This window comes from Dreissena polymorpha, chromosome 1, assembly GCF_020536995.1.
Source record: "Dreissena polymorpha isolate Duluth1 chromosome 1, UMN_Dpol_1.0, whole genome shotgun sequence".
NCBI classification, from domain to species: Eukaryota; Metazoa; Mollusca; class Bivalvia; order Myida; family Dreissenidae; genus Dreissena; species Dreissena polymorpha.
Window position 1 is genome coordinate 173,496,110 of NC_068355.1, and position 19,102 is coordinate 173,515,211.

Genomic DNA, 19,102 nt, shown 5'->3' on the forward strand with positions numbered 1-19,102 from the left:
AAGTATATTGCTGTCAATTATGGGTATTTTCTTGTTCAGTTGACTGATCCCTTTCCACTTGTTTATAACAGGTAGGTCTTTCAGTGCCAAACAAAGGTGCGGATCTTAAGACACTTATCTCTTGAATAGAACAAGTAGGTGTTCTTGCTTTGATCTTTATAACCTTTGCCGAGAAATTGCAGACTCGTACTGGGATCCTTGCGGTTTTCCTTAGGTTTGATAATCTAACTACCCTAAAGAATACGGTAGTTTCGTTATGTCCTGCATTTCCTTTATAGGGCCGAATCAATTTCTGCAGACTTTCTCACAAGGCATGTACTCGTCATGATTTTCATTGGTTGAAAGGTAAGATCTTTTGTAAGCTTGACTGTTCCAAAATGTGGACTTATTTAAACTCCGAATGCCAACTTCCATACATTTTGACATATTACCAATGCCTTTATTTCTTACACCGCATAGGAAATTCTCTTTTTTATAATGTTCATTCCTACAATCGATGGTATTTTAGTATTGTACTGTGTTTCTTTTACTATTAAAAGTGTAACAATCAACGGTTGAATATCTGTACCTGGCAATCGCACGCTTACTTCAATATATCCCGAGTAAAGAATTTTGCGTCAACTGCAACTGTTATAATTCATTCAAATTTATCCAAAATCTTTACTTCTGTTATGTTTGCCATAGAAATGTAAAATCCTTCTGCGAAAATACTTATCATTGACCCTGTATCTATCAATGCTTCAGCCGACACACCTTTAATTACAATATATCCTTCATTCGATGTACATACTAATCTTCCTTAAAGTGTACTCTTTCTTCTTCGGGGCTGTTTACTTCCGCGCTTTCGTAGTGTCCCCCCGATTACAGCGTTTAAATTAATTTCTTTGTTTTCCTGTCTCTCTCTGAATTGCTCCTGTTGCTTCTTCTCTTCTATAGCTTACTGGGCTGCCTCTTGTTCCATTTCTATTTCCACCCTTAATCTTGTTCTAAATCCTCCTCTATATCCCGCTCGGTATGTTTGTCGAACATTACTATTGCTGTTACTGCGTTGTGGCTGTTTATTTTGGTATCTAAACTCTTTGAATTCGATTTCCATTGCTTAAAGTTTCACTAAAAGTCCATTCATTAGTCATAGCAGTGACTCGTCTTTTACTCCCCATGTTGAACATGGCTCACCTACCTTCTGCTTGGCTGAGTGAATGTCCTGAGCTACTCTATCGGCTGTTTTTCGCATAACTGTATATCTCATTCAGTTTCTTCAATAACTCTTCTGTGGTTGCTGCTGGCTTAAATGTCAGGGAACGTTCTTAATTTCATATTAAAGGGAGTTTCTTACTGTCAGAACGATCGCATAATCCGGCTATACTTTTCTTGTAAGTGCCAAAATACCGTCTATTTTTCAATGCTCAAATTGTTTTCCATTAAAATATGGTATCTTGGGTAAACATACTTTGTATGTTGTCTGCTGATTATAAGGTTCATATCGTTGCCAAACTTTGTTTTCTATGAAAACGCATTTTTTGTATTTCTGTCCACTCCATTACCACTCTGTCTATATGCATTATCATAACTATAACTGTTTGAAGATGTCCAAGCAACATTTTTTATTTACATTTTAGAACTTCTAACGTTTTGTTCAACATTTTCTTCTTTTGACTTGTGCATATCAATTTTATTCTGAATTCTTTCACTTTCATTGTTAAATTTCTAACATGTTTATCCTTTCCATCAACTCCCTCTCCACCGTTTCCTTCAACTTCTTTTCATAATCTATCATTCAATTAGTTTCAAGCATCAAGCAATGATTTCTATATTCATCCATGTTTTATCTTTTAAATTTCAAAACGTCATGCTCATATCGAGCATTATTTGCCTTGTGTTCAAGTTTAATTTGTTTTAATTCTGCATTATTGTGTTTTAATTATGTACTAATGCTTCTTTGACAGTCCTAATATTCAAGGCTATGTTGCGCGTACTGTTTCAATCTCTCACTGTTTCTATCTGTCACTTTCAATTCAGTCTCACTCACATCAGCATTCGATAATTGTGCTTACCTATATCTAAGGTTGGCATTGTCCCTTATTCCAATTTCACTGAATATACAACGTAATGTGTCTTTTTAAACGAATGCACAATCAGCTCGTATTTCTTAATTGTAAGTTCTTATTTCTCTCAACGGTCATCAAAAAACTCAGTAGTTACTCTGTGACGCTTGTTTGCTATTTGTCTGCGAAACATTGTATTCATCCATGTCGCGTTATCTCCGTAAAGTTTGTTCGTGAAAGTACCCATCAAGCATATCTAAATCCAATATTTCACTTTCTCTGTCATTAAAGCCTTCAAGTTCTCGATTTTCTAACAAACACATTATATTACTCATACGCACATATTACAAAGTTATTCTGCGTTTAAAAATAAACAATATTTTATTTGGTGAAAATAAAAATGCAATAATAATAATAATAATAATAATAATAACAATTATTTCAATACATGTATGAAAATCTAAAGAACACTTAAGCAATAGATTATTAAATGTTCATTTATCGGACCCTATGTCCCTATTTTGTATATATCAACATAATATTATACAGTCTATTGAGGGGAAATGAATGCTACTTAACTATTCTATATATTTTACACGAGTTACTAAACTTGACGATTTGGACAATTTGCATACCGTGAGCAACTGTCAACCGGACTACATGTGTACTATTTAGCAGCCATACCATGGTATTCTATTAAATAATAATATAAGTAGAACAACAGCATAATTGTTTAATATTTCAGAAAAAATACGTGTATATTCCCTAACAGGTCTTAAACTCAAAACACAGTTGACAGCGTTGCAATATATATCTACTACTCTACAAAATACATTAATTCAGCTGAGTTGAAAATACTGACTATTATAAAATTAAAACGTTCAAATGAAAGGAAAAAATATAACTAAAAATTAACCGTATATATAGGATCTGGCACGAGTTGTCATATCATACCATATTTTATTAAACGAGTTCAGGAATTTTGTTAGTAAGCGAGTTTAATAAAATATGGTATGATATGACAACGAGTGTCAGATCTTTTTTATCGCATGCTTTTAAATGAGCAAATTAAAAAAATATTTACGCAAACATAATGATAAATCCCGAATGTTGTTTACATTTCGTGACGTCATTTGATGTTGCAACGTCATTTCAGAAAAATAACAAAATGCGATTGGTCAATAAACGAACACTAAGCCAATGAAAACGCTTTAAAATGTTGTATTACAGATGTGGTTAAAATGTGGTTACCGACCAATTATCTGCAACTCTTCTTGCTTCCAGTTGTTTATTAAAAATATATCTTATATACGATATTTTACATGACTAACCCAGTCCCCTAAACCGAAATGATCCGTAAAACAAAATTGTGTCTTTGTGTCGTATGAACGAATCTGCACTAAAACTAAATTTAGGTTCACATCGTACATGCATGATCAGTTTTCAAACGAAAGTACAGTTGATATTCAAATGCATTTTTTTTCTTTCCGGGATATTGTTTTAGTATGTTGATGCTGCATTAACAAATATAAGTGTATATGAAGTGAAAACACCAAAAATAAACAACGGTTGCGATAGACACCTATAAACTGTTAGATGCCCATAATATCACTTTAATAATTTACAAATAAAACTGTGCTCTACTGCGTTTTTAACAATAACTTATTTGAATTAATTGAATGTTTACTTCATTAAGACACACTGTGGAAACTATGAATTCAGAATAATCATAAATGCTTTCAAATAAATGTATACATTGTTGAAATGTTTTCTGAATGCAGTTTATTTAGACACCATTGTAATAACACAATTTTAAACACGTTTCACACACAATATAACAATTTTCCAAACGCAAGTCCTATATTTTCAGTTTTGTCAACCACATCTGACAAAACATACTATTATATTTTGAAACTGGTCAGCTTCTTCGTTTTAATTACTAACGTTGAAATATGATAGCCATATTACATGTAAAAAGAAAAGCAATACTTCAATGACTAGAACGGTCTCAGAGGGCCACAACTTTAAACGAAACCACTTAACAAATTTGTAAACGTTTAAAATAGTTGCACTTTTTGTTTGTGACAATTATTGGCACTTTTGATCAGCGCAAAATATTTAAATAATGAATTGTTTTTCTGATGTATGTATTTGGATTACAAATAAAGACGTATTTTTGCAATGCTTTATAGCATGTCTTCTTGATATTATTTTCTTTTCTGTGAAAGCATGTGCAATGTATTCAACGACTCTTTGTTAATATATGACAACGAGTGTCAGATCTTTTTTATCGCATGATCTTAAATGAGCAAATTAAATAAATATTTACGCAAACATAATGATAAATCCCGAATGTTGTTTACATTTCGTGACGTCATTTGACGTTGCAACGTCATTTCAGAAAAATAACTAAATGCGATTGGTCAATAAACGAACACTAAGCCAATGAAAACGCTTTAAAATGTTTTATTACACATGTGTAATTTAAAAAAAATATGTAATGGTTGTATTACATGGAAAACGGGGTATAGCATGTGATAAATAAATACACTACTTGTTTTCAATAATCTACAAAAAGGTTCTTAGTTAAATACAAAACAGTTCTTAAAGTGATATTATGGGCATTTTTCACTGTTGAATTGAGCTGAAAAGAATTAACAGGTCAAAAGAGTTAGTTAAAATGTGGTTACCGACCAATTATCTGCAACTCTTCTTGTTTTCAGTTGTTTATTAAAAATATATCTTATATACGATATTTTACATGACTTACCCAGTCCTCTAAGCCGAAATGATCCGTAAAACAAAATTGTGTCTTTGTGTCGTATAAACGAATCTGCACTAAAACTAAATTTAGGTTCACATCGTACATGCATGATTAGTTTTCAAACGAAAGTACAGTTAACATTCAAATGCATTTTTTTTCTTTCCGGGATATTGTTTTAGTATGTTGATGCTGCATTAACAAATATAAGTGTATATGAAGTGAAAACACCAAAAATAAACAACGGTTGCGATAGACACCTATAAACTGTTAGATGCCCATAAAATCACTTTAATAAATTACAAAAAACTGTGCTCTACTGCGTTTTTAACAATAACTTATTTGAATTAAAAAAAAAATGTTTACTTCATCAAGGCACACTGTGGAAACTATTAATTCAGAATACTCATTAATGCTTTCAAATAAATGTATACATTGTTGAAATGTTAGTTGTATGCAGTTTATTCAGACATCATTGTAATAGCACAATTTTAAACACGTTTCACACACAATATAACAATTTTCTAAACGCAAGTCCTATATTTTCAGTTCTGTCAACCACACCTGACCAAAGATATTATTATATTTTGAAACTGGTCAGCTTCTTCGTTTTAATTACTAACGTTGAAATATGATATGCAATATTACATGTAGAAAGAAAAGCAATACTTCAATGACTAAAACGGTCTCAGAGGGCCACAACTTTGAACGAAACCACTTTGTTTAAAATAGCTGCACTTTTTGTTTGTGACAATTATTGGCACTTTTGATCAGCGCAAAATATTTATATATTTAATTGTTTTTCTGATGTATATATTTGGATTACAAATAAAGACGTATATTTGCAATGCTTGATAGCATGTCTTCTTGATAGTATTTTCTCTTCTGTGAAAGCATGTGCAATGTATTCAACGACTCTTTGTTAAGACCAGAATTGTTTCTGTATATCGATATAAAATTTGGAAAACAATTAGCAGAAATACAAATTAAATAGCAAGATGTATATAGTCGAATTAATTTTAACTTGCCACAAAATGTATAAAATTGATTATTATTTGAAAATATACACATGAAAACATTAATCAACTGATGGTATTATATATACTTGTTTTTACTTTCCATGGCCTTCATCATCCCTTGTAAACACAAGCAATACAGCGAAAAACTTATTAAGTCTGTATAAATTTTTAATTTTATTCAAATAGTCAAACATTAATTGTATGATTATAGATGTATAAATGCTTGAAAAAAAAGTCTTCAAAACGATGGCCGTTGTGTTTTCATTACTTAGATTGTTGAAAATACGAACAGAGAACAATTTGGACTGGAACTTTAATATTTACCAAAATAACCATAGACATTGGTGGTAAAGACAACGGTTTGTTTCTTTAAAACAAACATATTGAATTATAAAAGCAGTTGATCAATTTAATATTTCCAATTCATTGTAAGTCTATTAGAAAGGGGTGTAGAATCTGATATAATTAACGACAATAATGAAAGCAACGGAAAGACATTAAACGGTTTCCACGAAAACTGATTTTTTTTTTGTGCAAATAACCTTTTAGATGTTATTTGTGTTATAAAATACTAACACATAATATAAACAATAGCAGTTCACATATTCACACAATACGCCTTGAAACATATAATGATCAACCAATAAAATCATAACACTACATAGCCGCTGATAAATTACTAAACACATTCAACATGTAACAGAAATATTCATCATCATTTACCCATCGATTACATAGTTACAAGAATACACATTCATTAAGGCAAGTATTATATATTGACAAATGAAATAAAATTTAAATTAAATTAATATGGGCTTTTATTTGTAAAAAAAAACGCATTTCTGTTGCACTTTTATCAATTAGCAAGTAAGTAAGTAAGTAAGTAAATACTTTATTATAGTGACATGTGCATTTCGTATGGTACAAACAATAATATAAACATATAAAAAAGCACTTGCCCATTGGACCTATAAGTCACCTTATCTGTTAAGCTCATTCTACACGTAAAGCATATATATACAGTTCTATGTCATAACAAGTGATGTATGACTGGGACTGAGAAAATTTGCATTTATACCTTGCATCCAAGGTGTGAAGGCAGTCGAAGTAGATACTCAGCAACACGACGTGTCCCAAACGGGACACAAAGGAATGAAAATATCGATCCTGCCTATAGTTGTTAATTTGAAGAAAACGAGATGGAAAGTGATAATGAAAATATCGACATTTAAATGGTTAGGAAGATTGCAATTTTCTTATTTTGTTGTTTTTCTACTCTTTCCATTAACAAACAACAAGAATCTGACTAACGCAAAGAAAACATAAGAAAGGTATTCGGCGTTGTATGTAGCACAACACCTAGCTCAAGGTTGGTCTTCTGTTATGATATCACAAGTGTGGCAACAATGACGTGCATCAGGCATAACGCATATACAGCTATAACCCCGATAAAGTCTGAAAATGAGACCGAAATTGCCGATAGAAGACGACGACATTGAATACTTAATTAAAATATCAAACTACCGGTATATAACGTGCGAACAATACGAAACGTTTACCAACAAAATACTATAACACTTTTTTCTTCCCGCTTTTAGTTTTATGGGGAAAATAAATTCAACGTTTGAAAAAAATCTTCAATATAATGTACGCTTTACAATTTCTAGACCAAAAACAAATTTTATGTGTACATTGTTTCAATTGAAATAACATGAGGACGTTGACAATAATTATGTATACAAACAAAATGAAATGTTTGTAATGAAATTATATTTATAATTAATTTATAATGTTCCATCAATTTAGACTGTTGATAAACATAACAGCTATATAGCTCGTGTTTTTGTAATTTATAAATAAAACAACACACCTCGTATCAGTGGGACGTCTTTCTGACGACCATCGGTATTGTAAAGCTAGAATTTTAACTTTAACACCGATGTCACGAACGCGCGTAGAATGCTTAACCCATTAATGCCTAGTGGACTCTCCCATCCTTCTAAATCGGATAAATTTATTTCCAAAATTAGGGATGTCTTGTATATTTATTTTTATATTTAGAAATTTCCTACAGAAATTCCTTTCAGCAAACAGCGCAGACCCTGATGAAAAACCGCATCATGCGGCGTCTCATCTGGGTCTACGCTGTTTGCCAATGCCTTTTTTCTAGACGCTAGGCACAAATGGGTTAACATCAACTGGTCAAGCAAGAACCCAGCTCCCATCGTGTTATAATCCTATCGCAACCTCTGGTCTGAACATACGATCGGAAAAATAAATTAACCTACAGGGCGTTGTTAGAATATGTGTAAATCTGTCTGACCGCTGCTTGTCGACAAATGTTTAAATTTTACTAACGTTTTAAAAAAAAAATATATATGGAACTAAAATTAAAGTTTCATATTATTGCAAATCATTATGTATTTAAGAACGATGTGTGACGTATTCATTTTCAATATTTCGTTTTACACATATAAAAGACACGCACTTGCCTTTTCTGAAATTGCGAAATGCAGCTAGCATGCGCAACATTCGTACAGCTTCGCAGACTTTCCTACATACGTTGCAGCTGGCGAATCACCAACATATGTCAAACGTTATTGTGAACAACGCTGGAACGCCTATTGTTATGACGGTGCTCTTATAGGATTCTTTGAAGTGTTCTAAAAGCATTATGATTATTAACCTAATGGTGAAATCTCCTACGAATATATGTGATGAAAAAATATCCAACCATGGTTATAAAACTGTAAATCAATCCAAATGTAAGATAACATGTAAATTATATAAAGGAGAGTTAGAAGTTCACGGACTACTAGTGCGAGTACACTCTTAGACCAGTGGGAATTTTCACGTGGTTTCGTTGTTTCTGACCCTGCAAATCAGATTGAATTTCTGTATTGATAGTGTCCTAGTGCGATGGAACAATAACTCACTCAACTCGACAAAGTTTTCTTTTAAACTGGTTTGCTCTTTAATCGGACACTGTCTTATTCCGCGAAATATAATAATGACAAAAATACACGCGATACTCTAAACAGGCCTCGTAACAACAAGAAATTGATAATCCTATATCTTCGGTTGTATGTGGCGTGCTGAATTCCTAATATTAAATTTAATACAGACAGACAGACAAACAGAGACAGGCAGACAGGCAGACAGACAGACAGAAAGAGACAGGCAGACAGACAGACAGACAGACAGACAGACAGACAGACAAACAGACAGACAGAAAGAAAGACAGACAGACAGACAGACAGACAGACAGACAGACAGACAGACAGACAGACAGACAGACAGGCAGGCAGGCAGGCAGACAGACATTGTATTTGAATTTCACAATGTACATCGTCAACATCACATGTGGTTGGTAATGATATATGTCAACATGTATATGCGCAGAAAACAAGTGGCAACAAACATGAATATTTACAAACAAATATATACAGATGTACAGAGGATGAACAATTTGAAAATAACGTTATACGATTTAACAAATTCAATTTAATACTCAACGATTCCTTAACAAATAAACAAAGTTTTATTATTTCAGATCTGTTGGTTGAATGCAGCAATTGTACATACTTCATAACAGATGGATTATTATAGTAATATTTTTTTTATTGTATTTCTTACTTATATCAACAAATGCTGAACAAATACATACACAATTAAATTCGTCCTAAATATCCGTGGCATTACAACAAAGACAATATCTTTCTTGTCTAGCAATATTGTGTCCATTATATCTACCAGTCTGTATAAGTAGGGGGTGAACAGATAATCTTAATCGGGATATATAAAACCTTAAATTTTTCGAAAGTAAGTCTATATAAATCTCATATTTAAGATTTGACTTAAATGTTCTATAAATATCTAACATTGAACTATCTTCTAGTGTACGGTGCCAATTTTGTTTAAATGAATAAATAATTCTGGATTTTATAATGGGTTTAAAACAATTAACATCAATATCATAAACGCTGTTAAAGACATAACTGAATCCGTAATCATCCAATAATTTGTTGATGTTATAAATCCAATTTCGGCAGCCTCTGGCGTAATCTGAAACTCCAATGTTGTATACAGTTTTGATAATTATGTTATCAGAGGCTACTATTTTAAACCAATATTGTACGATGCGTATGTATCTATGGATACAGAGAGGATATCTTCCTAACTCACCATATACAATGCATTCCATGTATTAGTTTTAACTCTTAAAAGCCTTTTACAGAACTTCGCATGTATCCTTTCCAATTTCTTAGATTTTTTAAAACCCCAAACTTCTACTGAATAACCTAAAATAGACCAACGAATGCATCAAATAACTAACATAGAATTGTTCGCTTTAAATCAAAATCTTGACATTTACTTACAAAAAAATGCATTCAATATTGCTTTAAGAGCTTTGTCAATAAAATGTTCTTGATTTAAATTAAAACTACATGTATAATTAAATACAACACCTAAATAATTAAAATCATTAACAGTTTCTATAACATGGCCATTGTATGTCTACTTTTCATTTGGCAATAATCCGCCTCTTTTTCGAAAAACCATTATCTTTGTCTTATCAATATTAACTTTCAGTCCCCATGTATTACAATAAGTATATAAATTATCTAAATGGTTCTGGATTTCCTCTGGTGTTTTACCCACAATGGCCATGTCGTCTGCAAAAAGGAATAAAATTAAAACAATGTCATCTAGTTGAAAACCTGAATCAATATTATTTTGCAAAAACAACTCAAGATCTACAAAGATAGAAAACAACAAAGCGGACATAACTTCTCCTTGACGCAAGCCAACAGCATAGCTTAAGTAATCTGAAAATGAAGATAATGATATTACACATGACTTAACTTTTTGGTACATATCTCTCATAATTCTTAATATTTTGCCTTGAATTCCACATTTAAACATATTTAACCATAAAGCATTTCTATAAATAGTATCAAATCATTTTATCATATCGACAAAAATAACATACAAACGTTTGTTTTCAAATAAATAATGTTTATCAAAGAATATAAAATAAATATTACGTCAGTAGTGGATCCTCCTTTCCGAAATCCGAATTGGGCGTCCGAAATGATGTTATGTTTTGTACAGATATTTTCAACACGTTTATTTTTAACAGTCGTGAATAATTTTGACAAACAGCTCACTAACGTAATTCCTCTATAATTATTAACATCTGATTTGGAATTTTTTTTATGAAGGGGGATAATAATACCTTCCGTCCACTGGTCCGGAAAATAACCGGAATTTAGCATATTGTTAAATAAATCACATAAATGAGATGACAGAATGTCAATAGAGTCTATAAAATATTCATTTAAAATGTTGTCACTTCCATAAGCGTTAAATCGTTTAAGTGATTTTACAGTAATTGTTATTTCATGCAACGTTCTTGGTTCATCTCATTCAGGTTATAAATTATTAGGAAGATTAAAATCATTACAACAATTAAAACTTTCCGCTTCTAAAGTCGATGCCCCCATATTATCCGAGCTTATCTTCGAAAAATAATCGATTAAACTAAGGTCACACCATGACATTAAATTAAGCTGGAAACTAGTAACCTTTTATATCTTACATATGAGAATTAATTATTTAGAAATTAAGCTGGAAACTAGTAACCTTTTATATCTTACATATGAGAATTAATTATTTAGAATAACTACAAATTGTCCAACCGCCCCGATGCCGATTTACACCAGAAATCAATAGCTTGCTCCGTTTCTCTTTTTGTTTTGCTGAACGCCAGTTTGTGCCATCGGTCCCATGCCCACAATATTGTCACTAAGTCATCGGGTGTGTATTTATTTGTTTCTGACCATAATGTAGATAATGTCGGTTTAATTCTGCAGCAGATTTTGATCAAGAATGGATTGTAACATCATATAGGAAAGTCAATATAGCAGATTTGATCTAGAATGGATTGTAACATCATATACGAAAGTCAATATGTTGCATGAGTTCTTCATCTCGGATAGAACATCCAGGTCTATCGGTGTCATTATTGCAAACCGCATCTTGCAGTAGGATAGAACATCCAGGTCTATCGGTGTCATTATTGCAAACCGCATCTTGCAGTATGATTCACTGAGTCGTGTTTTTGAGTTGTGTCCGCACAGGCTAATCAGGGACGACACTTTCCGCCTACACTTGATTTTCGGTAAGGAGGGACTTCCTTGAAAATACAAATACTATAAAAGCGGAAAGTGTCGTCCCCGATTAGCCTGTGCGCACGGCACAAGCTAATCTGGTACGACACTTAAGCACATGCATTATGCCCAGTTTTCTCAGAACACGACTCCATTGTTCGTTAGATAGTCTTGGCTCATATTAGTACAATCTTGGACTTAAGCGTTAAAACAATTGCATAAACCATCGCGAAAAATGAACTTAACTAAAGAAGTTTTACTATAAAATATATAAAATGCAAGAAACTATTTATTAGTTGTGCAATATCTTTTATAGAACAAACAGTAACGACTTACTGTTTCAACACTTAGTTTATGTTTTAAAAATGGTTCAACATAGGACCTAAGGTATTAATATGAGATATGTTCCCTTTGTATGTCTTTATGACCACACGTTTCAGTTATTTGATGAAACAAAATCCTATGTTTATGTTCAAACATAAGAAGACACACCAGTAAGTAAAACACAGAGGCTGAAAACAGTCCCGATGTCCAAAGAGTTCGGGAAGCTTAGTCATAAAGGCATAAATTGATGGATTATATCCAAAAGATATTACGTTTAAGCCACAATTCAATTTCGTGTGTTCATGAATAAATACCCGCTTCCGCTTCTTAATAATAACGAACATAATTTATTATAAGTCATTAAAGCATATTTCACTGTTTAATTTGGCAGTTTGTAAATACGCCGTTGTACTATGGTAAGCTAATCAAGTATCCATGCATTATTTCTACATTTGCAAACAACGAGATTAAATTGGTGGGTTTTGGTTTAATGAAAATTCAAGATTCATGATTAACAATTACCAAATTCTAGTATTGTAGTCCAGATGAGACACCGCATAGTTTGCGCTGTTTGCTTAAAGGAATTTCTGTAAGAAATATTCTAAATATAGAAATAAATGTACTAGACATCCCGAATTTTGGAAATAAATTGATCCAATTTAGAAGGATGGGAGAGTCCACTAGGCATAAACGGGTTTATCTAAATTTGTTTCACGTTTAAAACATTATGCTACTTGCATTATGTTGAGAAGCGCTTGGTGTGATCGGAATATTCATTTACGATTCATATACAAATGTAGTATACCAACTTTAAGCATGTATGTGTCAGGGGAGTCATTATGTTTCTTTCATAAAGATCCGTAACGTCACCCGTTATTTATCTTTCCATATGTTACCTTTTCGGAAGATATATATTTAATATCCCGGCGCATGTGAGCTTGTATAGTGGTCACAGTGCCGGTCAGGTGGGATTTCCTTGGTAACATCTGTTTCCACATACCACACAAGTGCACGCCGAAATAAAAAGTATTTTAGTAAACATAGACATATCTGAAAATGCAGCTTAATTCAACATCCGTTCCACTCGACATTTTATTAAGTGTTTAAATATCTGTAGTGTAATAATCTTATTTTTTACGCGTAATATCGCTGTTGTGTTCTATTTTTAAAAAAAGGTAATGAACAGATCAGAAATAATGGTATATTTGCATTCATCCTATTAGCTTATTCATGTGAGAGTTTAAATATTTGATAAAATATTAATGGATGGTTGATTTTCGTATAACATTTGTAATTCCCAATGTTTTTTTCGAACGTTTCCGGCGAAATAAACAAAAGAGAGAGATTTGTTTAGCACTCTTGGTTTTTCCTTATCCAAAATCGCAACAGTCAATTGGTTACTCGGGTAGAGCTCTTTTCATAGAAATATAACACACATTCGAATAACATCATACTATGTGTTAGGTAATATTAGAGTAAGAGTGGAGAACAGGTTTAGCATTTCTAAGTTACGATTATCTTCTCGTTGATTGAGAATAGAAAGTGGCAATTGTACACCTCCTTAGCAAAGAGCATTCATTGTATGTAGTCTTCTAAAAAGCGTATTGAAGTTGAATAACTTAAATACATATGACATTTGTTGAATACACATCGAACTGTTAATATATAGCTTAATATTATAGAAACAATGTATTAATATATTCTGGTTGTGAAACTGTATCGAAAAGTAATTGTCTTTGTTCATGTCGAAATTTGATTTATATCAACTAACATTTATGTGCCCATTTGTTTTATATTTACGTATATTTCGTTATTCTTCCTGCGCTGCCCGAAGCCTGTATCGCGTTCGCTCGTAAATGTTCAGATATCGTTGCGCAAAATTAACGTGGAATATATTGCAGCACAAAAAGGAGCATTTTGTACCTCGTTAATTCCATGTTTCCATACATCACATAGCGTTTAAATGTAGGCTATTGCTAAAAGGAACACTGTATTTTATTGGTTAACTTTATTAACGAAATATTTTGCGAAATATTCGTTGATTTTGAGTAGTTATGTTACTTCATAGTGATCTAGTGACGAACAAACACGTAATGTTTAACCTTTTAACACCCACTATTTCGTTTCGCGTAGTAAAGAAATTGTTTTAATCATATTGTATGCACTAAAATGTGTACCCATTGGCCATAGGTCTTCTGGAAATGAATCTATTTTATTTATTAATACTTAAAATTACAATTTTTCATATGCTTAAAACAAGACTTTTTACACAATCTTGCGTCCGAATTTCTTTTATGACCACGCAACAGGTTGATTTAACTTTAATATTAACACGCCAAATAACAAAATGTAAGAAAATTAATTCATGAAACAAAATAGAAACAAAATCTGATTTATTGAATACTGTGCATCTCAACTGTGACTAGGATGAGTACTGTATCTACTAATTGCTATTCCATGGGTAAGAACGATCGGAAGTAACGACTTATAAATTAATCAGCAAAGCAGCTGTTCTGAGAGGCAAATCTCATGCATCAACCTCGTCCTGTACCTGTAAAAGTCATCGAACCTACAAGCCGGCCATGTAGCTCACGTTATAGAGCGGGGATGTACACGACGAACGTGTAGGAAGGGGAGTTATTTTATTAGAAGCGGTAGCGAAAGTTGGCTGTAACACTTTTCGGAATATTAATCTGAAAAGTGGCAAGACAAAATGGGTCAAGGTTCTGTCAAAAAGCCTCCAGTTAAGATTCCTAAATCACAGGCTAAGCAAAATCAAAATTCTAAACATGTGCCTTCTGGACAAGCTAAACCTGTTCCAACTGCGACCATGGTGCCGCCGAAAACCGGGGGACGAGAAAGAGCCATTATTTGGGAGGACGATAACGATTTGGATCTTGAGGATGTGACTTTTGCCGTGCCAATTGTCATTTCGGTCGTGATTTTGTCTGTTTTCCTTTTGAGGAAGTATTTTCGTTGGTCTGTACCATGCCCCAGCTCAAATCGAATCGATGGCAAGACGGTCGTCATCACAGGTCAGTGAAATTGCTTTAATATTTAGAATAATTTACTAAGTTGCTTTCAATAAAAATATTATGTTTTGTAAATGGCTAAAATGACTTTTTTTCAAACAAATTAGCTGGATTGACGCCATCTCAAATTGTCAATGCCAACCTACGTATCTTTTTTTAATTGCATATATATTTTAATCTTTCTTTACAAACAGCTCGTATATAACTCCTATATGCTATTGGAACGAGTTCACAATAACTACATGGTAACATTCAAAAATTCATGGATAAAAATACATTGGAATTGGAAAAAAATACCTAATCTCCATATATCTTTAAGATTTTTTATTTGCTGCTTTTAAGGCCACACACATGTTAAATGATTAAGGTATAAAATGTAATAACACATTCATGATTTGTCACATATTCAGAACAAAATTCAGAACAAGATGTTTTTACCCCAGGCATGTCTTTTATGGGCTTAGATTGTACATATAGTAATTGTAATTATTATACGATACTGCGGGTTCAACAGCAATTAAATGTTTATTATGGCCGTTGATGCAAAACGTTTGCATACAATAGTAGTTAACCTTTTCTTATATTATGGTATTGTTCTTCAACACATAATAATGAGTTGTTTTTGTTTCTTTGTTGTAGTGATTGTTTCCATTCAAAAAGCACAATAATTACACGAGCTGCTCAGAATACCTATTTTTTTAGAACACAATTATTTGAAATATAATTTCATACCGCACGTTTTTGTTTCTACAATCGTGATTTGAATCAATTACAACTGAAATATTTAACGGGGCGCATGATCTCAGAAATAGAGAATAACAGGTTACTGCCTGATCTTTTTGTAATATATCAGGCAAGGCTGAGAATAATATAACGGCGAGGCTTGCCGAGCCGTTATTTTATTCGTGCCGAGCCTGATATATTACAAAAAGATCAGGCAGTAACCTGTTTTTCTGTTTATCATACCTCTACGTCCCCAACTTTAAAGAAATATAAAAAAATGCCAAAAAGCTGCAGTTTCAGCGGGAAATAATCTGACTTTTGTCGTTTGACGTGTTAATAATGACTTCATAAGCACGCGCGCTTAATATTTGTAAGAAAAAATGTTTTTGCTGTTTGTGTTGCATTTTGTGTTTAAATTTGTTTGTCTTGTTGAATCTGATTCATATGAATAAAAATGAGTACTCTATAGTTGATTCCCGAGTAATATGACCATTCTCCACGCATGACTGATATACGAACTTTCTGTTGACCATGATATAATTTTTTTTTTCAGGCAACGTTATATCAGGCATATATCAATGCGGTGGTATGATAATAATAAATGACAGCATTGGTTAATTTTAACGGCGTTGTTTATGTTCGGGTTTCGTTACCGTACTTATCCGAAAGCTGTGAAACTTGGATTTAAATGGTAATTTCATTAAGTACGAACCGTGAATGAACCCCAAGTTGCTATTACCTCATATTTCGCTGGAAAATTAAGATGTACAGCTTTAGAATACGATAAAAATAAAATGATTGGCATTTTGAAGAAATATTGCTTATTCCATTTCAGGTTTCACTAATAAGAATATTAAAATATACAACTTATGAGTAAAACATATGCAACATAAAGTTATTTTATAATTAACTTAACTGCATATGCTTCAACCATTGAATCAAAAGATCAGGATTTACTAAGCGATTAACGCGCACATTCAAAGGCTCACAGGTACGAAAATAATGCGTTCTGTTAAAAGTTCGTTTTGCATTTTTTGTTTCTTGAAAACGAAACGCAAATCTGAATCTGGATACCTATACTTAACAAAACTATTTATTTGGCAAATGGAAATACATGCATAAAACATGCAAAAACATACTAAAATAAAACAACATACAACGCAAGTTCATCAAAGAAGTGGGTGATGTTTGAATAATTCACAAAACAATAATCGCAACATTCCGTTGATAACTGTCGGTTGTAGATCGTTAATTAGACGTAATCTGCAAGACATATTGGACTAGTTTACGCAAAGGATTATCAGTGATGCGGTTGTTGATACCATTAGTTATTGGTTAATTGTATGGCATGAGAAGTGGTTTACCGCAAACAAGGTCTGGTCAATCTAAATGCAATCGTCGGGTTGGAAATCGCGGCAAAAAAGTCCCCATCTTGAAATATTGGTATGTCTATAACGTTTTAGTATTCCTATCTATATGTTTGACTATTTTGCTGTTTCTACATTAGTTTTACTTTTCGTAAAATAGTTTATTGTCGAATTATAAAATTGTACTTTAAAGGGGCCGTCAACCAGATTTCACGAAAAGAAAAAAATATTAGTTTATATTGATTAAAATATCACGACTTGTATATTACATGACTTGAAAAAGTTGTTAAGTTTTAATATTTTCAGTATATTCGGTAATAAAATTTTACTGGGCAGGTAACTATCCGTTAACTATAAATAACGCAAGTAGATTGATCATCATCGTCACGTGGTAAACCCAGGAATGCAAATTGTGCATGCGTAGTGAATTGTATATATCTTATATATAAAATGATCAATCTACTTGCGTTATTTATAGTGTGCATTTCGTTATTTTACCTTTGTTCGCGATGTACTTTTGATTTCACATCGCGAAATTTTATTACCGAATACTGAAAATATGAACTTGTTTGAAGTTATGTAATATACTAGTCGTGATATTTTAATAAGTATAAACTAATAATTGTAAAAAACACGGTATTTTAGAACTTTTCTTTTTTCGTAAATCTGGTTGACGGCCCCTTTAAAAGTGTTAGTTTTCGTCAAGTGATATTATCAGTATTAAGTTATATTTCTTTTTGAGAACAGAAAAACACTCAATTTCAATAATTGTTAAATGTATGTCCTTAAACCGAACAGCGGAAGGCAGCATCCACTATAAGAAAAAATACATAATACTCTCACATAATGTAACTCGATGCACCTGCTGCTCGAACAAGACCTGTTGACATCGTGTTCGTGTATCGTAAGCCGTTAATTGATACCAATCGAAAACCGTATGGGTGTAATTCATATCAAGTACCAGCACTGGCATCGAAACTGAAGCAGCTTGCTAGGGGAGTGAAATTTCCAGACGTGTTACAAAAATACGTTGCTGGATTGTAGCCATTTTTTTAGGGTATATAGAATATGAACGGGTTGTTTCCATGTGATTTTAAATACAAATGGCTTCATTATGTGCGCATTGTCTATATACTGTATAAACTTTACGCCCTATATTGACATTTAAATCTTGAATGTTTTTTGTTTCAATAGTATATCAATTCAAACATATAGGTCGTGATAATTTCTTGCAATTGATGAGTAAGACATGTATAAATCATGCAATCAACTCTTACAGTAGTGTTCATTGCATATATTTGGATACGTATACAATCGAGCATTTGATAGGATTAATGAAAATTTAGGATTTCATATTTCATATTTCAGTGGTACAGTAAAATGAAATACGTGTTGACTATATATCAGTGGTACAGTAAAATGAAATACTAGTAGCTTAACTAATCAGCAAAGGTTTGAACTAAAAATGCCTTATGATTGACTAGTGAACCATTGGTCCCTTTTAAAACCCATTACAATAGCATTAGAAGTAAATAACTAATTTATTACGTTTAAGAAACTTCTAATAATAATACTGAAAGTTTGCCACGAATAAAGAACAGCTTAAACAGCATCAGATATTACATAGTGTCAGTAACTAATGTTTGTGAGCATAAATG

The 19,102-nt window shown here is 32.4% G+C and overlaps 1 protein-coding gene and 1 long non-coding RNA gene across 2 annotated transcripts in view; one reads left to right on the top strand and one right to left on the bottom strand.

Moving 5' to 3' along the window:
- LOC127861788 (uncharacterized) overlaps nt 1-19,102 on the bottom strand; it is a 39,767-nt gene that overhangs the window by 19,752 nt on the left and 913 nt on the right. The window lies entirely within an intron of this gene.
- The window catches only part of LOC127861773 (retinol dehydrogenase 12-like), a 34,659-nt gene continuing 30,423 nt past the window's right edge, over nt 14,867-19,102 (top strand). The window contains exon 1 of the mRNA XM_052400457.1: nt 14,867-15,357. Within this exon, the coding sequence (XP_052256417.1) occupies nt 15,036-15,357 (322 nt within the window). The 5' untranslated portion in view covers nt 14,867-15,035. The remainder of the gene's footprint in view (nt 15,358-19,102) is intronic.